At 43.2% G+C, this 21,526-nt stretch overlaps 1 protein-coding gene across 2 annotated transcripts; it reads left to right on the forward strand.

Moving 5' to 3' along the window:
* The first annotated feature begins 791 nt into the window (after window positions 1-791).
* LOC142375475 (protein NLRC3-like) lies at window positions 792-17,756 on the forward strand. 2 transcript variants are annotated; one of them, XM_075459499.1, is made up of 14 exons: window positions 792-851; window positions 4,213-4,308; window positions 4,399-4,491; window positions 4,747-4,857; window positions 5,148-5,258; window positions 9,287-9,353; window positions 9,653-9,875; window positions 10,062-11,865; window positions 12,212-12,385; window positions 13,023-13,196; window positions 13,873-14,046; window positions 14,924-15,097; window positions 15,279-15,325; window positions 15,473-17,756. In XM_075459499.1, the coding sequence occupies exons 2-14, from the start codon at window positions 4,220-4,222 to the stop codon at window positions 16,036-16,038; spliced, it is 3,807 nt and encodes a 1,268-aa protein (XP_075315614.1). In that variant the 5' UTR covers window positions 792-851; window positions 4,213-4,219; the 3' UTR covers window positions 16,039-17,756. The 2 variants fall into 2 exon arrangements, with proteins under 2 accessions (XP_075315614.1, XP_075315615.1); XM_075459500.1 differs by lacking the exons at window positions 12,212-12,385; window positions 13,023-13,196; window positions 13,873-14,046; ... (1 more) ...; window positions 15,279-15,325; window positions 15,473-17,756 and having other exon boundaries at window positions 10,062-11,869.
* The last annotated feature ends 3,770 nt before the right edge of the window (window positions 17,757-21,526 follow it).

Here is a 21,526-nt window from a genome sequence, read left to right on the forward strand (position 1 = left end):
GAACTGGAAACCTGCACATCTGGCTCCATCAGTGCTGAAGGGTATACACAGGTTTTAGAGCAACATCTGCTCCCATCCAGGCGACGTCTTCTTCGGGGAAGGCCTTGCATATTTCAGCAGGACGATGTTGAACCACATCCTGCATCTGTTCCAGCAGCACGGCTTCGTAGTGGAAGACCCAGGACTGCTGAGCAGCTAGAGTCCTCTATCAGACAGGAGTGGGACAGCATTCCTCTCCCAGAGGTCCAGCAGCTGGTCTCCTCAGTTCCAGATGTTTACAGATGCTGTTAAAAGAAGAGGGGATGCTGCACGGTGGGAAACCTGTTCCAGATCCTACAGTGTGTTGCTGCTGTCGGATTCAAGATGAGCCGGTATTTTCAGCACATTTTAACCTTTCTGCTTTCTGTGTTCTCTTGTGAATAAAAATGAATCTCAGCATTTAGTTTTTATTTACGTTTTACACAGCTTTGCTTTGATGTCATGGATCCACATTTCTTCCACTTTTAATCTTTCCCCTTTAAGCTCATAACGCTTTTGATGAGCCTTTGATTAACAGCTGACAGAATTTGCATGTTTTTTTTTTCCAGCTTTTAGGGCTTCCAGGATTATTTCCACCTAAAACCAGAAGAAGCAGTGATCTTTTTTTTTTTTAACACTTTATTTATAAAGTTTTTCAGGTATAAAACACAAAAAACATAAGAAGCAGTGATCTTTAACTTTACTTAACGACCTTTGACTTCTTAAAAGCTACAGACTTTTCCTTTAACTTGTCTTACTTCCTGATTGGGTAACGCCCGGTTTCGCAGTGAGGTTCACAACAACCATCTGTGGCGCAGTTTGCCCAACACAAGGTCAGTTTTATACAACTACGAATCGTTTAATATTGAAATGATGTAATTATTTTTGAAGTCCCTGCACGGTGGTCTTGGGCACCGTCGCTTCACAGCGAGAGGGTTCCAGGTTCAGTTCCCGGCTGGGGCCTCTCTGAGCGCATGTTCTCCCCGGGTGTGCGTGGGTTCTCTCTGGGTACTCCTGCTTCCTCCCACTGTCCAAAAACATGCACGTTAGGTTAATTGGTGTCTCTAAATTGTCCCTAGTGAGTATGAGCATGTATGTGCATGTGTGTCTCTGTGTGGCCCTGTGATGGACTGGCGGCCTGTCCAGGGTGCGCGCCGCGTCTCGCCCATTGACCGCTGGGATTGGCTCCAGGCCCCCCACGACCCAATTTGACCAACGGATTAAGCGGGTATAGAAAATGCATAGCTGGATTTTTTATTTTATTTAATTGCCCTCTATAACTTTATTTAAATTCTGCTTTGTTGCTTACTTTCACTTTATATTCCGGGGGCAAAAGCTGGACGCTGGTAAGTTTCCGTTTCTGAAATGCGTGAAAAAAACTCTCTTATTAAGTTCACAATAGTTCTCAAACAGGATCCAGAACGTGTTAACTAAGTTATCTTAAAAAGGAAAGTGGGACGTTGGAAAAACGGATCGATCTAGTCAGGCACTTTGACCCATTTGGTTTCCTGACATGTAATTAAAATAGAGTTTCATGCGGTTTGTATGTGCGTGTTAATGAACCTCAGAGGCCTGATAGACCTGCAGACATCCCAAGTTCCAAAAACTAATTTCAGGGAGATGCTTATCGAACACCCCCTCCCACCCTCCCGCGCCTATTTAATTTTGGGGGTCTCTAATTTTGCCTATTTATCAACATATTAAATTGGGGATTTTTTAAAAAGCTTAGACAGGCTGGATATAGATAGGCCTAGTTATACTGTAGCTGGCTAGTTAGATATAGGCCTAAACAATTTAGTAACTAAATGTGTATTGATACTTTAAATAAGTATTTGATACGTTTTGCTTTATTTTATAACATATATAGCATTTAACCTACAGAAATAAAATGCAGATGATGGCGCGTTCACCTACCTCCACATGTTTTACAGTCATTAAGTCCGCCGTGGGCAATACTGAAGTCACTGTTGCATACAGTGCACCTCGCCACGGTGTCATCATTCTTCACCTTCTCTACACATGGATATACTTTAGTATATTCAGCTGTAAAATGAGTCTTACATTTTCGTTTTTTACTCGAGGATTCACCCTCTGCCATTTGGCAGGATGCACAGTTTTGAGTGGTAACTTAGGTGACTATCAGAGAGTAAATCGAAGCCCTCCCACACTGAACATTATTGGCTTATTTTGCTGACTAAACCAATCAGCGCGCCCTCTGACCAGCAGTCGCCCTGAACGCTCGTTGAACAGAGCATCGCTTTGGACAGATACGCACAGGTTTCACACCTGTCCCCACACGCCTCTCTCTCGTGCCTGCGCAGTCGAAACGCGCATGGTGCAAGAGTTATTGTGTTGCCTGCACGCTCTCACTCGCATTGAAAAAAAAAAAAAAAAACTCCCTCGAATAGTCTAAAATCCGGGATATTTTATCCGACTCGCGGGCATCCGTGATTAACTAGCTATCAATATCAGGGAGACTCCCGGAACTTCCGGGAGACTTGGGATGTCTGGACCTGCCAACCACATACAGACATTTAGCGGAAGCATTGGTGTGTAAAAGATCTCCATAATCCAGCACAGGTAAAAGATAGCAGCAGCAAGTCGTGTTTTTTTTTACATTAAAAGAAAAACGCATCTTATTTAGAAAGTAATTACTGTCAGATCTGTATAGCTTGAGGAATGTTGAAACTTTAGTTTATTGAAAGTTTCCAACGTGTTTACATTTCTGATCTGACTGAAAATCACGTGAATGTCAATGTTTATTAACTCATGAAAATAATCCAAGAGAGTCTGCACTGTCAGGTCTCCTGCACTGCGGGGACCGGAAGTAGATTCGAAGCCTTTCAAAATAAAAGCGAGTGTACCGGAAGCACGTATTTTTAAACGTTAAATATTTAAACGTTACGACCACTTATAGGGTTATTCTACAGATACTCAATGGAGACTTGACGTTAAAACATTATTGGCCTACTCTAAACATTCATTACTTTACTCCAGTATTTTAATTGAATTTAATTTGCAAATACAACAGCTGTTAGTTTAGTTTGCACTTCAAATTCATTTTGAAACAATAAATCTCCGTAAATACACCTTAATGTATGATGGCTTAATGCTTCTACGCTCCAACCTGTTCTTTGCTTCTATACCATTATTTATCATTGAAAATGTAGCCCCCTGGACTGTTGGACCCATTTACATATTGATTTACTCAATTCTTTTATATCTGTGTGTTTACAAGTCTAATGTTATATATTCTAATAACATTCTATTAATATTGTGAAGTGTAATAAGTGAATTACTGAATACCCAGTTACATGACCCAGATGGCCATTAACCTCTGTTACAGGAGAAAACGGTAGACACAAAACAAACTTTCAAACGTCTTTTTATTTTCTTTTTTAAATAATGAGGAACTACTTTGTAACTGCGCGATGTGGAGATTGTCAGGTTTGTGTGAGGATGGAGGACACGGATGCGGACTTTCAATAAGCAAAGGCTTGGTTTATTAAACAAACATAATCAACATAAAACGCGGCTGAGCTGGAGAAAAACGTAGCTATACACAAAACAAACAAAAGGACATGGCATGGAATAAATAAATACTTAGCTTCGTGCAATCTAGGAACATGGAGTGAGCAGGAATCGTGCATGGATGGCAAACATGACAACAACAAAGATCCGGCAAACTGACACGGGAGGCAGGGAACTAAATAGGGACAGTGATTAGTGACTAGGTGCAGCTGGTGGGGAATAACGCAGGTGAATTGAGTGAACCTAATGAACAGAGTGCAGGGAAACTAAGGCATGACTAAAAACTAAACATGGACTGAAAACAAAAGCATAACCTAAAACATGAAAACTAAAAACGAGTCCCTGGGCGTGACAGAGATAACCAGTAAAACTGAGTTGTTACAGCTTCATGCGGCGCAGAAGAATGGGGATAACTTATATTCACGTGTTGTTTTGCAGACTTCTGACTTTCTTTCTTCGAGATTAAATACGTTTTATTTCCAGGGATAAAATAAAATATTTCTGATTGATTTTGGGTTTTATTTGACCTTAGTAGTCTTCCAGGCTGGAGGACATCATTTTTTATAGTTAGGTTATTGTTTGTTTAAGTTCCAATTTTATGTTTCTGATTGGATTTTTATTTCCTGGTATTTAACAACTTATTTTACTTTCTTTTGTTACCAGTTTTGTTATGAATCGGTTTGAGGAAACAGAAGGAGGACTCCCTCCCTCTGATACGACTCTGAGTGGGAAACATGAAAGAAAGAACAAAGTTCAGAGGTAAGGATTTTTATCTCAGTCCAAGACTGATCTTCATTTAACTCAGATCACGTTATCATCATAACAATGAATGCTCTGCATGTGTTGAAGCCCAGAGAAGCAGAGGCCAGACTCTTCTGTACCCAGCTGTGTGTCCATGAGGAGTGATGGGTCCATGTTTGAACCCCTAGTCAACATGAGGAGGTATTTAAAACATAAACATACAGGAAGATGAGGATATAAAAGCAGGAAAATGGTCAGACAGACCAAAGTGGGAATGTGAGAGGGATTTATAGACAAAGTATTTCTTCCTCTTGTTGGGATATAAACATACTGGTGGACTTTAGTTAGAACAACTGTGAAGCTGATGATTTAACTGTTATTAGACACCACCACCACTTTATTCAGTTAACTCTATCATCACCATAAAATTCATGATCTGTGTGTGTTGTGTTGAAGCCCAGAGAAGCAGAGGCCAGACCATCCTGTACCCAGCTGTGTGTCCATGAGGAGTGATGGGTCCATGTTCAAACCACCTGATTTTAAAGGACAAAACCCCTCAGAAACAGAGTAAGTCGTATTATAGAAAAATATACTATTTAAACCTAAACAGACAGGAAGTTGGATGTAAAAGCAGGAAAATGGTCGGACAGACCAAAGTGGGAATGTGAGAGGGATTTATAGCTGCCAGGAACACCCAAAGTATTTCTTCCTCTTGTTGGGATGTAAACATACTGGTGGACTTTAGTTAGAACTATTGTGAAGCTGATGATTTAACTGTCATTAGACACCACCACATCTTTATTCAGTTAACTCTATCATCAGCATAAAATTCATGCTCTGTGTGTGTTGTGTTGAAGCCCAGAGAAGCAGAGGCCAGACCATCCTGTACCCAGCTGTGTGTCCATGAGGAGTGATGGGTCCATGTACAATCCACCTAATTTTAAAGGACAAAACCCCTCAGAAACAGAGTAAGTCGGCATAATTTGGAAGCAAAATTCATGTCTTGAAAGTTCCCTCATCTTAAAAGGAACATTATGAAAGTTCCCTATCATAATGCCTTATGATGCCGAAGTGAAGCGAGGAAAACAAGAGTAGAGATATCAATAAGCTAATTATAAATGATTAAATCATTCAATAAAATTGAAATTTAAAGGTCAAAGTAAATAAACAGGTCTTAAAACAAAGCAGAAATATCAATTTGTTTTACAAGCTGAACGCTAATAATTGGATGAACCATATGAAACCCATGAGCTATCACCTTACCGTGGTGGGGAGGAGGGGGGGGGGGGGGGGGGGGTGCGTGCCCCAATGAGTCTGGGAGCTATGTTACCCGGGGCTTTAAGCCCCTGGTAGGGTCACTAAAGGCAAACCGATCCGAGATGAGGGACCAGACAAAGAACAGCTCATAAGACCCCCCATGACGAAAAACAAGGTTGGACAACGTCTTACTTTGCCCAGACACGGATCACCGGGGCCTCCCCCGGTAGGGGCCTGGCGGTCTGATCCCCGGCTACTGAAGCTTGCTCTTGGGACGTGGAACCAGTCTCCTTGAGAGGGGTTGGACTCTCTTCCACTCTGGAGTTGCCCGTGGTGAGAGGCGCAGAGCATACTTATCCCCCCCCCGGCTGTGCACCTGTACATTGGGGTTTACCCTGGTGGACGAGAGGGTAGCCTCCCTTCGCCTTTGGGTGGGGGGACGGGTCCTGACTGTTGTTTGTGCTAATGCACCAAACAGCAGTTCAGAGTATCCCCCCTTTTGGGAGTCCTTGGAGGAGGCACTGGAGAGTTCTCATGCTCCCATTATGGAGCTCCCCCTACAGGCTTGGAGGTAATGTACGGTTACACTGTTGTAAATACAACACCCTTTCGCTTTCACGTTTCACGTTTGTTGACGAACCGGCGAGGAGTCAGAAGGTGCAAGCTATGTCGACAAAGAAGGTTAGAGTAATCAAATGTACCTGGGAGCGTGAGAGGGGTCAATTTGTTTTTGCGGTAGGTGTGCCAGAAAGCAAGTGGAAGTACTTCTGCTCAGCTCCCGGGCCGGTCCAGCAAAGTTACATAGCTCAGTTTTTCCATCTCAGACCCCCGAAGGGCACAGGAGACAGGCCGATTGTAATATTAAAACTCATTCTAGCCGCACAATTTTTTTCAAGCTGTCATTTTAAGGTAGAAATGTTACATAGTATTGCTTTAATATTTTAATCTGCCCATATACATCATCCATTGGGTATGATTTCAACATCAGATTATTAAACAATGATGCAGTGAAATGACTTGAAAATCACCACAGAGTTAGCAGGGGACATGTAGAAGTTTTCAAATCTGACTATGCAGAAATGGGTTTGATTCTGAATATGCTTCAATAATTTTGTTCTATCATTTTGTTTTAATCATTAAAAAGAATGTAGTAAAAAAGCAACCAAGTAATGACAGGTGTATGTATTCCAACAAATGAAAAATCAACTTCGATATAGATTTCTGAGTTTACGAGGTGCACTTGAATGCACCATAAATCCGCTCACACACTTTACCGTACGACGCAATGTAAACAGGCCTCCTAGCGCGACCATGCCTCTCCGAAGCGCAGATGGCGTGACCGCAGTAAGTTTCACATCTTTCTGACACACTTTGAAGAAATTCCAGACAGGAGAGGTCATGTTGTCGAGATGCACTGTAGAGGTTTTGCCTGTTTGGTTCTGTACACACGTTACGTACCACATTAGAAAGTGGTCGCTAGTAATTTACGTCACGTGATCGGTTTTTTGATCGGCATATTTTTCCGATCGCCGATCAGGCTATTTTTGGGCATTATCGGCCGATCATGATCGGCAGCCGATCGATCGGGGCATCACTAGTTATTGGACTTCTGTGCTCGTCATGGACTGTCCATAATGAACACCATGTTCAGGCATAAGGGTGTCCAAATGTGCACTTGGCAACAGGACACCCCAGGCCGCAGTTCGATAATCGACTTTGTGGTTGTTTCGTTGGACTTGCGGCCGTATGTCCTGGACACTCTGGTGAAGAGAGGGGCGGAGCTGTCAACTGATCACCGCCTGGTGGTGAGTTGGCTTCGCTGGTGGGGGAGGAAGCCGGTCAGACCTGGCAGGCCCAAACGTATTGTGAGGGTCTGTTGGGAACGTCCCGGGGAGGTAGGGGACATTGAGTCAGAATGGGCCATGTTCCGTGCCTCCATTGTTGAGGTGGCTTACCAGAGCTGTGGCCGTAAGGTGGTCAGTGCCTGTTATGGCGACAACCCCCGAACCCGCTGGTGGACCCCAGTGGTGAGGTAAGCCGTCAAGTTGAAGAAGGAGTCCTATCGGGCCTTTTTGGCCAGTGGGACTCTGGAAGCAGCTGATGGGTACTGACATGCCAAGCAGAGTCGGGGAGCTCGGATGTGGGGCCTCCCATTTCTGAGGCTGAGTTTGCCGTGGTGGTTAAAAAGCTCCTTGGTGGCAAGGTGGATGAGGTCCGTATGGAGTTTCTCATGGCTCTGGATGTTGTAGGGCTGTCTTGGTTGACACGCCTCTGCAGTATCGCATGGACATCGGGGACAGTGCCTCTGGACTAGCATATCGGGTTGGTGGTCCCCCTCTTTAAAAAGGGGGACCCGAGGGTGTGTTCCAACTATAGGGGGATCACACTCCTCATGCTCCCTGGTCAGGTCTATCCGGGGGTACTGGAGAGGATGATCTGTTGCATAGTCGAATCTCGGATTCAGGAGGTGCAGTGTGGTTTTTGTCCTGGCCATGGAACAGTGGACCAGCTCTAACCCCTCATCAGGGTCCTGCTGTCTACCTGTCCGCTCAGGATCTTTTGTGTACTCAGAGAAGGCGTTCAACCGTGTCCCTTGGGGGGATTCCTGTGGGGGGTGCTTCTGGAGTATGGAGTGCGGAAGGGGCGATCTGCATTGTCGGACGTGTTTCCGGTGAGGGTTGTGCTTTCTCACCGATTCTGTTCATAATTTTTATGGACAGAATTTCCAGGTGTAGCCAGGGCATTGAGGGAGTCCGTTTTGACGACCTCTATATTGGGTCTCTACTTTTTGCGGACGATGCGGTTCTGTTAGCGTCGTCGGGCCATGACCTTCAGCTCTCACTGGAGCGGTTCGCAGCCGAGTGTGAAGCGGCTGGAATGAGAACCAGTACCACCAAATCTGAGACCATGGTCCTCAGCCCGAAAAGGGTGGAATGCCCTCTCCGGGTCGGGAATGAGATCCTTCCCCAAGTGGAGGAGTTCAAGTATCTCGGGGTCTTGTTCACGAGTGAGGGATGAATGGAGCAGGAGATTGACAGGCGGATCGGTGCGGCGTCTGAAGTGATGCGGGCTCTGCACCGGCCCGTCGTGGTGAAGAAGGAGCTGAGCCAGAAGGCCAAGCTCTTGATTTACCGGTCAATCTATGTTCCTACCCTCACCTATGGTCACGAGCTGTGGGTAGTGACCGAAAGAACAAGATTGCGAATACAAGCGGCCAAAATGGGCTTCCTCTGCAGGGTGTCTGGGCTCTCCCTTAGAGATAGGGTGAGAAGCTCGGTCATCCGGGAGGGGCTCGGAATAGAACCGCTTCTCCTCATCGAGAGGAGTCAGATGAGGTGGCTCGGGCATCTGGTTCGGATGCGTCCTGGTACTGGGACCTTTCCCTGGGAGGAGACCCCGGGGAACACGTTGGAGAGACTATGTCTCTCGACTGGCCTGGGAACGCCTCGGGGTCCCCCCAGAAGAGCTGGAGGAAGTGACCGGGGACAGGGACGTCTGAGTTTCTCTGCTCAAGCTGTTGCCCCCGCGACCCGATCCCTGAAGAAGTGGAAGATGATGGATGGATGGCATATGAAAAGGTTCATCGTTCATCGAAAAAATTCCTCAGTTGCAGTCGCTGGCCTGCAACTCTGTCCAAGTTTCTAATTTTCGCCCGCTGTGTATTTGAGTTTGACACCCCCGTTCTGAAAAATAAATAAAGATTGTGAAATTAACATTAACTCTCCTGGTTTCTCCATAGACTTCAGGAAGTTGCCAGGGATGGGTCTTCTCAGGAGCAGCACAGAGACTTGGACTCTGTCTTTATGGTGAGTAAACGTTAAAACTCAGCTACAAAATGAAAAGTCACAAACCCGATAATTAACTATCATCCTGGTCCTATGAGACGACACACACTGGCTGTGAGCGTGGAGCTATTTAACTAATATTTATCAGAGTCTCACACCATTTATTAACACACACAGAGCCAGACTCAGTTAAGTTATAATAGACAGAATGTGGGTGTTACCTTCATCGGCCTTTATGCTCCACTCATTATGCTTTAGGTTTAAAGGAAAAGCTACAGTACACAGACGGGATGTTTAGAAGCTGTTTTGTTTCATTACAGCTGCTGGAGGAGAACATTTTCACTTCAGTGAAGGCTGAGCTCAAGATGTTCCAGAGTTGTTTGAGTTCTGACCAAGAATCCACGAAGAGCCAGTGGGAGGATGAGGAGGTTGATGATGGAAAGAGGGAGGAGAAGTGGAGCCTCAGACAGGCATTGCTGAAGATTACCCTGCACCACCTGAGAAGAATAAAGCAAGAGAAGCTGGCTGATGAACTGAAGAGCAGTAAGAGGCTTTTAAACACTTGAATATAACATATATAGTATGTATCAACACTATGACTTCTTATGAGCTTTACACAGATAATCTGAATACATAGAATTTAACAAAGGGGGAAACGGTAAACTTTTATTGCTTCCAGCATTTACTGTTGCATCTACATTTGATTTAATCTGTCATTTGTTTATCCAGGAACTTACTCTGGATTGTGCCAGCATAAACTTAAATCAAATCTCAAGAAGAAGTTCCGGCGTGTGTTTGAAGGGATTCCTAAAGCAGGAAACCCATCATTTCTGAATCAGATATTCACAGAGCTCTACATCACGGAGGGAGGGACTGGAGCGGTCAATGATGAACACGAGGTCAGACAGATTGAAACAGCATCCAGGAAGCCAGCTGGGCTGGAAAAAACTATCAAGTGTGAGAGCATCTTTAAACCAGCAGCCCACAGAGATCAACCAGTCAGAACTGTGCTAACAACAGGGGTGGCTGGCATTGGGAAAACGGTCCTAACACAGAAGTTCACTATGGACTGGGCTGAAGGCAAAACCAACCAGGGCATCCAGTTCATGTTCCCATTCACTTTCAGAGAGTTAAATGTGCTGAAAGAGAAAAAATTCAGCTTGATGGAGCTTGTTCATCACTTCTTTAATGAAACCAAACGAGCAGGAACCTTTATTTTTGAGGAGTTCCAGGTTGTGTTCATCTTTGACGGCCTGGATGAGTGTCGACTTCCTCTGGACTTCCACAACAATGAGCCCCTGACTGATGCTACAGAGCCCACCTCAGTGGATGTGCTGCTGACAAACCTCATCAGGGGGAAGCTGCTTCCCTCTGCTCGCCTCTGGATAACCACACGACCTGCAGCAGCCAATCAGATCCCTAATGAGTGTGTCGGCATGGTGACGGAGGTCAGAGGATTTGCTGACCCACAGAAGGAGGAGTACTTCAGGAAGAGATTCAGAAATAAGAAGCAGGCCAGAAAGATCATCTCCCACGTCAAGACAACAAGGAGCCTCCACATCATGTGCCACATCCCAGTCTTCTGCTGGATCACTGCTACAGTTCTGGAGGATGTGTTGAAATCCACAGGGGGAGGGGAAGTTCCCAAGACCCTGACTGACATGTACATCCACTTTGTGGTGGTTCAGACAAAAGTGAAGAAACTCAAGTATGATGGAGGAGCTGAGACAGATCCACACTGGAGTCCAGAGAGCAGGAAGATGATTGAGTCTCTGGGAAAACTGGCTTTTGAGCAGCTGCAGAAAGGAAACCTGATCTTCTATGAATCCGACCTGACAGAGTGTGGCATCGATATCACAGCAGCCTCAGTGTACTCAGGAGTGTTCACACAGATCTTTAAAGAGGAGAGTGGGCTGTACCAGGAGAAGGTGTTCTGCTTCATCCATCTGAGTGTTCAGGAGTTTCTGGCTGCTCTTCATGTCCATCTGACCTTCATCAACTCTGGTGTTAATCTGCTGGCAGAGCCACAGAAACTCCTCTCATTTCCCAGACTAAACAAAGACTTGGTGCATCTACACCAAAGTGCTGTGAACAGGGCTTTACAGAGTCCAAATGGACACCTGGACATGTTCCTGCGCTTTCTCCTGGGGCTTTCACACCAATCCACTGAGAGTCCTCTACACCACCTGGTGACAGTGAAAAAAAAGAAGAGAAACTGGTCTGGAACCAATCATGAAACGGTGAAGTACATCAAGGGAAAGATCAGTGAAGATCTTCCTCCAGAGAGTAGCATGAACTTGTTCCACTGTCTGAACGAGCTAAAGGATCACTCTCTCATCGAGGACATCCGGCTGTACTTAAATTCAGGAAGACTCACAGAACAGAATCTCTCCCCTGCCCAGTGGTCAGCTCTGGTCTTTATGTTACTGTCATCTGGAGAAAATCTGGATGTGTTTGTCCTGAAGGACTATGCTGCCTCTGAAGAAATGCTTCTTAGGATGCTGCCGCTTGTGAAAACCTCCAAAACCTCTCTGTAAGTTAAAAAGTTTACTGAACACTGATACAGTACTGTACAAAAGTCTTGAGCCACACCGATTATATCAGTCATTTGAAATGATTATTACGTTCACCAAATTTGATTTTGGATTTAAAATTCAATTAAGTTGCTTTATTTTGGGGCTTTGGTAGGGCGGGTCATTTTTGACCCGTAGGACAAGGAGAGTAAACACAATGTTAAGACCGCACAAAGGGTTAAGAAGAGTTCACAATCACATTCACTGTCAGTCAAACATTTGGCAAGCAAATACACACCAGAATCCACAGGCAAAAAGTTACATTCCACATAATGAAAATGTTTTATTGTCCTCACTTCTTTAAAGGCTGAGTGGTTGTGACCTGTCAGAGAGAAGCTGTGAAGCCCTGGCCTCGGTTCTCAGCTCCCAGTCTTCTTGTCTTAGAGAGCTGGACCTGAGTTATAATGACCTGCAGGACTCAGGAGGGAAGCTGCTGTCTTCAGGACTGCAGAGTCTGAACTGTGCTCTGGAAACTCTCTGGTGAGGAATTAACAGTTTGTCAGCAATGCTTTTTATTTCTTTATGCTTATGTTTTACATGTTTTACATTACGTGTTGGTTGGTTTTAACATGTTGTTTGTTTCAGAATTAACTATCTGGCAGACTCTTGTAAACCTGTGTACATGACAAAAATAGTGTTCGTCTGACCAAAACCAAACTTTTGAAGTGCATATAAACATGTGAGTCCAACCGAAGTTGTATAAAATTGAACTTCTCCCAACTGGACTAATTCACCCAGATAATGTGGTTGTGAATCCCATCACTCCTGCATGTACACACTCAGCTGGACTCAGTTGGGCAACTCGTGTCCAACTACTTTAGTGTTTCCAAAGGTGTTCCCCAGGGGCTGATCGTGGGGCCACTCCTTTTCCTTTTACATATTAACAGTCATGGTTGATAAATGTCAAATACCAAAATCATCTTTTCTACTGAAGGATACTTTGATGAACTGCGATGTCAGCTACAGCAAGTTGTACACCGTATGCAATGCAAAACTTATTTTTCTGGACACTCTTGGAAAAAGAGATTTTAAATCTCAAGATTTTTATTTCCAGTTTGAATAAAGTTTTACAAATCTGTAAACATGGTCTGATGAGAAGATGTTTTATTGTCTATAGGCTGAGTGGTTGTAAGCTGTCAGAGAGAAGCTGTGAAGCCCTGGCCTCGGTTCTCAGCTCCCAGTCTTCTTGTCTTAGAGAACTGAACCTGAGTAATAATGACCTGCTGGACTCAGGAGGGAAGCTGCTGTCTTCAGGACTGCAGAGTCTGAACTGTGCTCTGGAAAATCTCTGGTGAGGAATTAACACTTTGGTAGCGATGCTTCTTTTTTTATGTTTCTTTATGCTTATGTTTTACATGTTTTACATTACGTGTTGGATGGTTTTAACATGTTGTTTGTTTCAGAATGAACTATCTGGCAGACTCCTGTAAACCTGTGTACATGACAAAAATAGTGTTCGTCTGACCAAAACCAAACTTTTAAAGTGCATATAAACATGTGAGTCCAACCAAAGTTGTATAAAATTGAACTTCTCCCAACTGGACGACATCACCCAGATAATGTGGTTGTGAATCCCATCACTCCTGCATGTACACACTCAGCTGGACTCAGTTGGGCAACTCGTGTCTAACTACTTTAGTGTATCCAAAGGTGTTCCCCAGGGGCTGATCGTGGGGCCACTCCTTTTCCATATTAACAGTCATGGTTGATAAATGTCAAATACCAAAATCATCTTTTCTGCTGAGGATACTTTGATGAACTGTGATGCATCCACATCTAATCAGGCTCTATGTCAGCTACAGCAAGCTGTTAGTACTACTCAGCACACCTTATGCAATGCAAAACTTATTTTTCTGGACACTCTTGGAAAAAGAGATTTTAAATCTCAAGATTCTTATTTCCAGCTTGAATAAAGTTTTACAAAATTGTAAACATGGTCTGATTAGAAGATGTTTTATTGTCTATAGGCTGAGTGATTGTAAGCTGTCAGAGAGAAGCTGTGAAGCCCTGGCCTCGGTTCTCAGCTCCCAGTCTTCTTGTCTTAGAGAGCTGGACCTGAGTTATAATGACCTGCAGGACTCAGGAGTGAAGCTGCTGTCTTCAGGCCTGCAGAGTCTGAACTGTGCTCTGGAAAATCTCAGGTGAGGAATTAGAGGTTTAACCCTCTGACGTCATGGGATCTGATCACGCCAGTGTGATCATAGACCTCAGAGGGTTAAAGAGAACACATTAAAAGTTTTATCTGATGAAAGTGATTTTAGCAGCTTTTGAAAAAGAACAAGCTCATTTCCAATTATTTACTCAATTGAGAGACCCTAATAACTGAGGGCTGCTCGGTGGTGTAGATGTTAGCACCGTCGCCTCACAGCAAGAGGGTTCCTGATTCTAAATATTCAAGCTCCATGCTAACTCTACACAGCTTTCTGTGGAGTTTGCATGTTCTTCCTGTGTATGTGTGGGTTCTCTCCAGCTTTCTCCCACCACTCAAAAACATGCAGGTCAGGTTAATCGGGGATTCTAAATTGACCCAAGGAGTGAGTATCCAGGGTGTACCCCTCCTCTGGCCAAATGACGGGTGGAATAGGCTCCAGCCCCCCCATGACCCTGAGTTGGATTAAGCCGGTACAGAAAATGGATGAATAAGTGTAACTGAGAACTGACAAAGGTACACGTGGTAGCTAAGTCACAGATCACAGCACTCTAAATTTGAACTGTTCTGCGACATTTGTCTAACTTCACACCTGGAATGAAACCAACAAACTTCATACTGTCTGAGTATGAAGTTTGAAGGTGTATGAAGGTACCACAACACATTCCCTGAACCCCTGCTTTGGATTGGGATTCAATCATACCGTCTGCAATGAAATTAAAGTCTAACTACAAACTTGACTGCAAAAATGTTGTGACACTTTGTGAAATGTAAGTGAAAAAAGAATGTAATGATTTGCAAATCTCAAAAACTAATATTTATTTCACAGTAGAACGTGGTAAAGTATGTATGTGTGTGTTTGTTTGTAGTTTATCAGGCTGTCAGGTCACACAGGTTGGCTGTGCTTCTCTGGCTTCCGCTCTGACATCTAACCCCTTCCACCTGAGAGAACTGGACCTGAGCTACAATCATCTCAGTGACTCGGGGGTGAAGCTGCTGTCAGCTAGGATAGACGATCCGTCCTGTAAACTGCACAAACTCAGGTTAGTCAGACTCACATACTGACAGGCTGGGACAGATAAGTTCATATTAAGCCGCTGTAGTTGATGGTTGATTAAAAGATGCAGAAGTTCTTAACCTTGTTTCCAATCAAGCTGCACTTCTCGAATGTAAATAAGTTACGAGAAATAAAGGTAAATATGGTCTTGTGTTTTATTCGTACAGGACCGATCCTGATGGAGAGCACAGACTGAAACCTGGCCCAAAAAAGTGTAAGTGTGTTTAGTAATATTTAGAAAGAAACACCTAAAAAATATATTATAGTTACATTTAATAACAGAAAATGTCTTTATTAACTAATACATATAACATTATAACTAAATGAAGCCTCTTCTGTTTTGCCATATTTTCTTAATCAGATGCTTGTGAGCTCCATCTGGACCCTCATACAGCATACCGCGACCTCCGGCTGTCTGATGACAACACTAAAGTGAGATCCCTGGGCCCGACACAGAAAATGAGAATGTCAGTATCATCTGATTACAGTCAGGTTCTGTGCACAGATCCTCTCCCTGCTCACTGTTACTGGGAGGTTGAGTGGAAGGGAGATGTGCTCATAACACTGAGTTATGCAAGTAGAGAGTGGAGAAGAAGAAAAGAGTGGACTAAAACAGTGAGACATCCTCAGTTCTTGGGACAACGCAATTACTTTCAAACAGATACTCAGTCCTGGAGTCTGCAGTGCTGTAAAAGGGGCTACTTTGTCTGGAACCAGATTCAATTGGTACAGCTTCCATTCTCTGCATCATCTATGTCTGACAGAGTCGCAGTCTATGTGGACTTTCCTGCTGGCATCATTTCCTTCTACCAAGTCTCTCATGGCCAGCTTCTCCCACTCTACACCTACCGGGACACATTCACTGAACCCCTTCACCTCTGCTTTGGATTGGGATTCAACTCCTCCGTGTCTCTTTGTAAGATGTAAGAAAGACTGTCCTCAGACTGCTGAGTGAATGCAGCTCTTTCAGTGACAGTTCACCCAGGAAACCAAGATATCTCAGAGTTTTGACTCAAAATCCCTTGAAAAGTTTTACTCATTTACTTCAAATAGTCATTGTTAAGCAGTAATCAAAGTTTACGCTCCTGAAGTATACCCAAGCAAACGTATGTACTACAAAGATCACACAGTCAGCCTTGTATACTCCTTGTTTTCAGTCCTTGTCCACTGAAGCTTTTTCAGAGTCTATAGCTTTAAGTCCAATAACCTGACCACACCGGCTCAGAAAGAGTTCACCGTTTACAGAAAGGAGCAGCTGAGCATAATGTAGTGAACTCAAGTGTGGAATTTAAGACAAACTTAAACCTTTGGAAGGCTCCAACAATCCTGTTGGGGATGTTTTCTATGTAGGTATCAGATGGGGACTTCTACACAAAGGAAGAGACTGAGATCGTCTAATTTACAACAACCTTTGGCCTATGAAAGTATTTAGGAGTTCCTCTTTCCATAGACCCGCGTCCATAAACCTATGGGAAAACATTAATAACTAAGTGCTAAGTAAGCTGAACAAACAAAGGACCCTCTTAGGAGAACATTGGAGAAAACCCAGACTAGCCCACTCCCTACCTTATCTGGACAAAGTAAATCAAAGGTGATATCTACCCTCATCAGCCAGATGAGAGTCGGACACCTCATTGAACTCTAACAATTACTTTACTCAGATTCACTTTCAGGCGAATCTTAAAACTGTATTAAATGTGTTTCCTATCTTTGTACAAGTTTTTTGAGGTTCTCAGTGAAATCACGACCTGCATTTTAAGACCTTTTACACGATCGTACCTGGAAGAATAACAAAGAAATAATAATTATTCTGGAAAATGACTAACCTGCCTATGGAATCACATTGCCCTCTAGTGGTCTGTAGTATTGAATAATTAAATCTAAATCAAGTCAGTAAACTGGACATTTATATCAAGTAATGCAACTGTTAACCGATGTTTCCTGTCGTGTTTTTTTGTATTTCATGGTTAACACAGGAAAATAACATTGTTTGGTTCGTTATTCATATACCATAACTTTACAGATATCCATCTGAATTTTGAGACTCATAATCTTTTCCTATGTTCTGTTGTTATTTGTTGTCTTTATATCATAAGTCTATGTTATATCTTTAACCTTCATATCTTAACAAATTGTGGTGTTTTCAGAATTATCGAGAGAAATGTTTTATGAGGAGGAATGGAGAAATCGAGTTTCATTAGAAACGTTAGAATTAGATCGTCTTACAAACACGCCCAGGCAGACGTCACAACAGTTTCAGGCATATCATTGGCTGAAAGAGTAGCGTAAGCCTACGTGATGCCCCGCCTCCGCAAGTCAAACCCCGGATCCCGCGATCCAAAGTTAGATTCAGTTTTTATAACTAAGACAGATAGAAAGATGAGGAGGAAGAAGAAGTTCCAAGAAAAGAATGAAACAGAATGAAGTAGTAGAAAGTTATACGTTTTTGTGTTTTCATTCCTCATCTCATCCATGTCTTTTTACCTTGCACGTTTTTACCGTAGTTTAGCTTTTCTTACCAGGAAAACCAGCGTTAAGCTTGTCAATTTTTTGTTAATATTTTGTAAATTTAAGTTTACCTCATCAGAGTTGGTCAGCAACCAATGGTCATATTGTTGGTCATATCGTTTTAATAAACAGTTATCAAAAACCCCCGCTGCTTTGTTTATTTAGGCTTCAAGCAGGAAAAAGCACAAAACACTTCGGTTTTGAGCTTCAAGTGAGGAAAGTGATAAAACCAGGTTTTGAAGATTTAATAAAAGCAGGTGTCATAGTTCCGTGTAATGATTCACCGTGTAATACACCAATATTCCCAGTAAAAAAGCAGGCCCCATCCACAGGGTGGAGGATGTGCAGGACCTACAGGCTGTAAATCATGCTGTGATGCAAAGAGCTCCCTGTGTTCCAGATCCTCACACTTTGCTGAATTCACTCAGAGCAGATGCAACAGTGTTCACAGTGGTGGATATCAGTCAGTGCCAGTAGATGAGAACAGTCAGTATTGGGAAAATATACACATATACCAGATTGTCACAGGGATGTTGTGAGAGCCTACATCAGACCTTTTGTTCAAATGGTAGACTGCAAGGGTCATTTCATGACCTCAGTGTTAACATAGCAGAAAACCTGTGACACATGCAGAACTATTAACCAACCTATTGAAGCTGTAATGTTACCACAAAAAATAGCAATATGCAAATGCACTGCGCATACATCTAGCACAGATTTTGTCTCAAAAGGAAATGCATTCGCTGATGAAACGGCTAAAGCAGCAGCAGCAGGGAACATTGAAATAATTAATGTAACTCCAGGAGTACCACTCCAAGCAGAAGTTTTGAAAGATATGCAACAGCAAAAGCCCACAGTCAGAAATAGATGGCTGGATAAAAAAGGGAGCTACACTGAAAAATGACATCTATGTATGACCCGAAAATAAACCTATCCTACCAAAAAATCTATACAGATGGGCTGCAATATTGAGCCATGGCGTAAGGCATGTCTCAAAAGGAGGGATGGTAGGACAGGTACATCAACATTATACTACCTATGGATTTAATACTTATTCAAAAACTTTTTGTAGAGCGTGTTTGACATGCGCGAAGCATTATCTTCAGGGTAATATAAGGCCACGCCAAGGGCGCTTTCCAGAACCTAAATTCCTCTTCCAAGTAAATCATATGGATTTTATTGAACTAAACAGAAGGGAGGGAAAAAGGTTTTGTTTAGTCATCATAGATGCATTTTCAAAATGGATAGAACTCTTTCCAACGAAGAATCCAGATGCACTAACAGTGGCAAAAGCACTTTGCAGGGACATAATTCCTAGGTATGGAATTCCTGAAAGAATATACAGTGATAATGGAACTCATTTTGTGAACAAGATTGTGAATAGGACCTAAAACACCACTGCGCGTACCATCCACAAAGTGTGGTATTATTAGAAAGGATGAAATGAACAATTAAAAACAGACTAAAGAAATGTATGGAGGAAACAGGAAGACCATTATCAGTGTTTGGACCTGGTGAAAATGTATATAAACATAACTAGCTCCTCAAGACTGACACCTTATGAAACTCTGTTTGGCAGGCCATATAGAATTCCTCATTTTCAAAATACATGGGAATTAAATGACGAGAGTAATCTAGCTGATTATATGAGACCAACGCTAGAAATAAAAATAAAAAACTGATCAGAGTTCCTCTGTCTCCCAGCAGGAAGCACAGCTGGTTGAACCAGGAGATTTCATAAGGAGTATAAAGAAGAAACATTGGCAATCGCCCAAGTGGGAAGGTCCATACCAGATTTTGCTCACCACTCCCACAGCCGTTAAAATAGCTGAAAGAAACACATGGATACATTTGTCTCAATGTAAAAAGATCATTGAGAATAAAAATAAGTAGATAGCAGGTTTCTGTTGAACTCACTGACCCACAGGGGAAGTCCAGTGTACAAAGGGGGCTGTACCAAATAGTATAGTCGTCTCAAAGCTGGTGAAGATTGTCCACAACCCTGTGAAGTCTTTAGCAGCAGAAGCAGAGATTCTGATAAAACAGAGATCGCCTAATTTACGACATTTTTCGACCTGTGAAAGCATTTGGGAGTGGGTTTAGAGACAGACATCTGCCATAAAATTGAGAGAACAAACTTCTGAATAAACAAAGAACCATTCTTGGAGAAATGGGAGACTAATCAATTCCCTATCTTATCTGGACCAATAAATCGAAGTTGACATTCTACCCTCATTCCCCCCAGATAAAAAAAAAAACAGATGCCTAATTAAGACTGAAATGACTGTTATCTAGATTCACTTTCAACCGAATCTTAAAACTGTATTTCAGCAAGCATGTGTTTAAAGTGGAGTGTATTCATTTTGGGCCTGCTAGGAGCCCAGGCAACAGAAAATCCAGAATGTACAGTAAACAAGACTCAGATGCACCTGACAATTCAGGGTGATTAGAACAGCAGCAAAGGAGATACGAGCCGAGGGTAAAGTTATTGGGCCTCATTCAAGAGCATTTTCGAATTACTTTTCTAAACTTTGAAGCATTCAAAGCATTCGTGCGTATTTAAGTTCACGTGCACGAGGATAGTAAATTTTCATACTCCACGCCCAAAATAATACCATATAAGGCTACGCTTCCTCTCTCCTGTGCCAGGAAGTGTTGAGTGTTGAGTCATGAGAATGGCATCAAGGCACAAAAAGAACAACTTTACGTGCTCTGAGATTGAAGTTCTGCTTTCAGAAAATCTGTCATTTTTTAGCAGTGGAATTACGGGACGTGCTAAAGGGAATAATATTATTATGAATGTTGTTGTTATTATTAACCGCTCTGCTCAGACTCATGGGAGACATGCTTGTTTCCTGCCAGCGATAGCGGCGCGCCTGAGAAATTTATCTCATCACTTTTTTTTCAGTGTGAGAAATACATTGTGTGGCGGGAGTGCGTGACAAAAGACCGAAAAGCGTGACTGTCACGCTCAATGCATGAGACTTGAGAGCCCTGAAGAAATTGTTTGATATGAAAATGGCTTAAAAAATTGTTTCACCATGGCCAGGTGTTCGATGGCTACAACTAAAGCCGTGCAATCAGTTGTTGCCTCATCATGAAGGCTCTTTGATGGGGCGGTCCATGAGGGGGGTCTTCTGGCATGTTGTCTGCCTGGGCTGGTTCAGGTAGTGGGAGACCCTCATACTGTGCAAAAAGCAGAGTGTGTGTATCGAGACACACACACCTGGCCTTCAGCTCAGTGAGCATGACAAACAGAGGACTGGGAGACACCCGATCTGTCTCCAATCTCCCAAAAATCCAAGGGTGGTGAGGACCTGGACGTGTGGTGGAATTGGGTTTGGTCGGCGTGTTTCTCTCTGGAGTTGGGGCTCGAGCAAGCTGCATGTTTGCAGCAGCACAGTTCTTGGCAATCTAAATCATGATGTCAGCCGTTCGTCTGTGTCCGCAAGGATATCTACCTTTGTCTCGGAACACACGCTCTCTTCCAAGAGCCTGACACGCAAAGGCATAAGTCAGCCGCTGGTTACAATTCCCATTGACCTTGTATTTTTCTGGTTTGTCTGTTTAGTTTTCCTATTTGTCTAGCCTTCCCATTTCCTTGCCTTTCCTCAGTTCCCTCCTGCCGGTCATCAGCTCCACTCCCTTAACCTGTATCAATCATCCTCAGCTGTACCCACTCACTAATCACTCTCCCCACAGTATTTAGTCTTCCAGTTCTTTTCAGTCAGTCTCAGGTCCTCCGTCAAACTATCCATGATATTTCCCATCCATAGATTCAGCTTCCTTGTTTTTGGTACAGTTAAGTTTTCGTTGTTTCTTCTTTAGGTGTTGTTGTTTTTCTAGTTTAGTTTTGTGGTTCTCCAGCAGTGGCTGTGATTTTCATTTATATTTATAATAAACCCTT

Source organism: Odontesthes bonariensis, chromosome 24 (assembly GCF_027942865.1).
Source record: "Odontesthes bonariensis isolate fOdoBon6 chromosome 24, fOdoBon6.hap1, whole genome shotgun sequence".
NCBI lineage: Eukaryota > Metazoa > Chordata > Actinopteri > Atheriniformes > Atherinopsidae > Odontesthes > Odontesthes bonariensis.

What these genes read in the sequence shown, in the direction of transcription:
- LOC142375475 (XM_075459499.1), top strand. Translation starts at nt 4,220, where the DNA reads ATGAATCGGTTTGAGGAAACAGAAGGAGGACTCCCTCCCTCTGATACG. An exon ending in CAAAACCCCTCAGAAACAGA is followed by an intron (nt 5,259 to 9,286) that starts GTAAGTCGGCAT and finishes GTTTCTCCATAG; the next exon opens with ACTTCAGGAAGTTGCCAGGG. An exon ending in TGTGCTCTGGAAACTCTCTG is followed by an intron (nt 12,386 to 13,022) that starts GTGAGGAATTAA and finishes TATTGTCTATAG; the next exon opens with GCTGAGTGGTTGTAAGCTGT.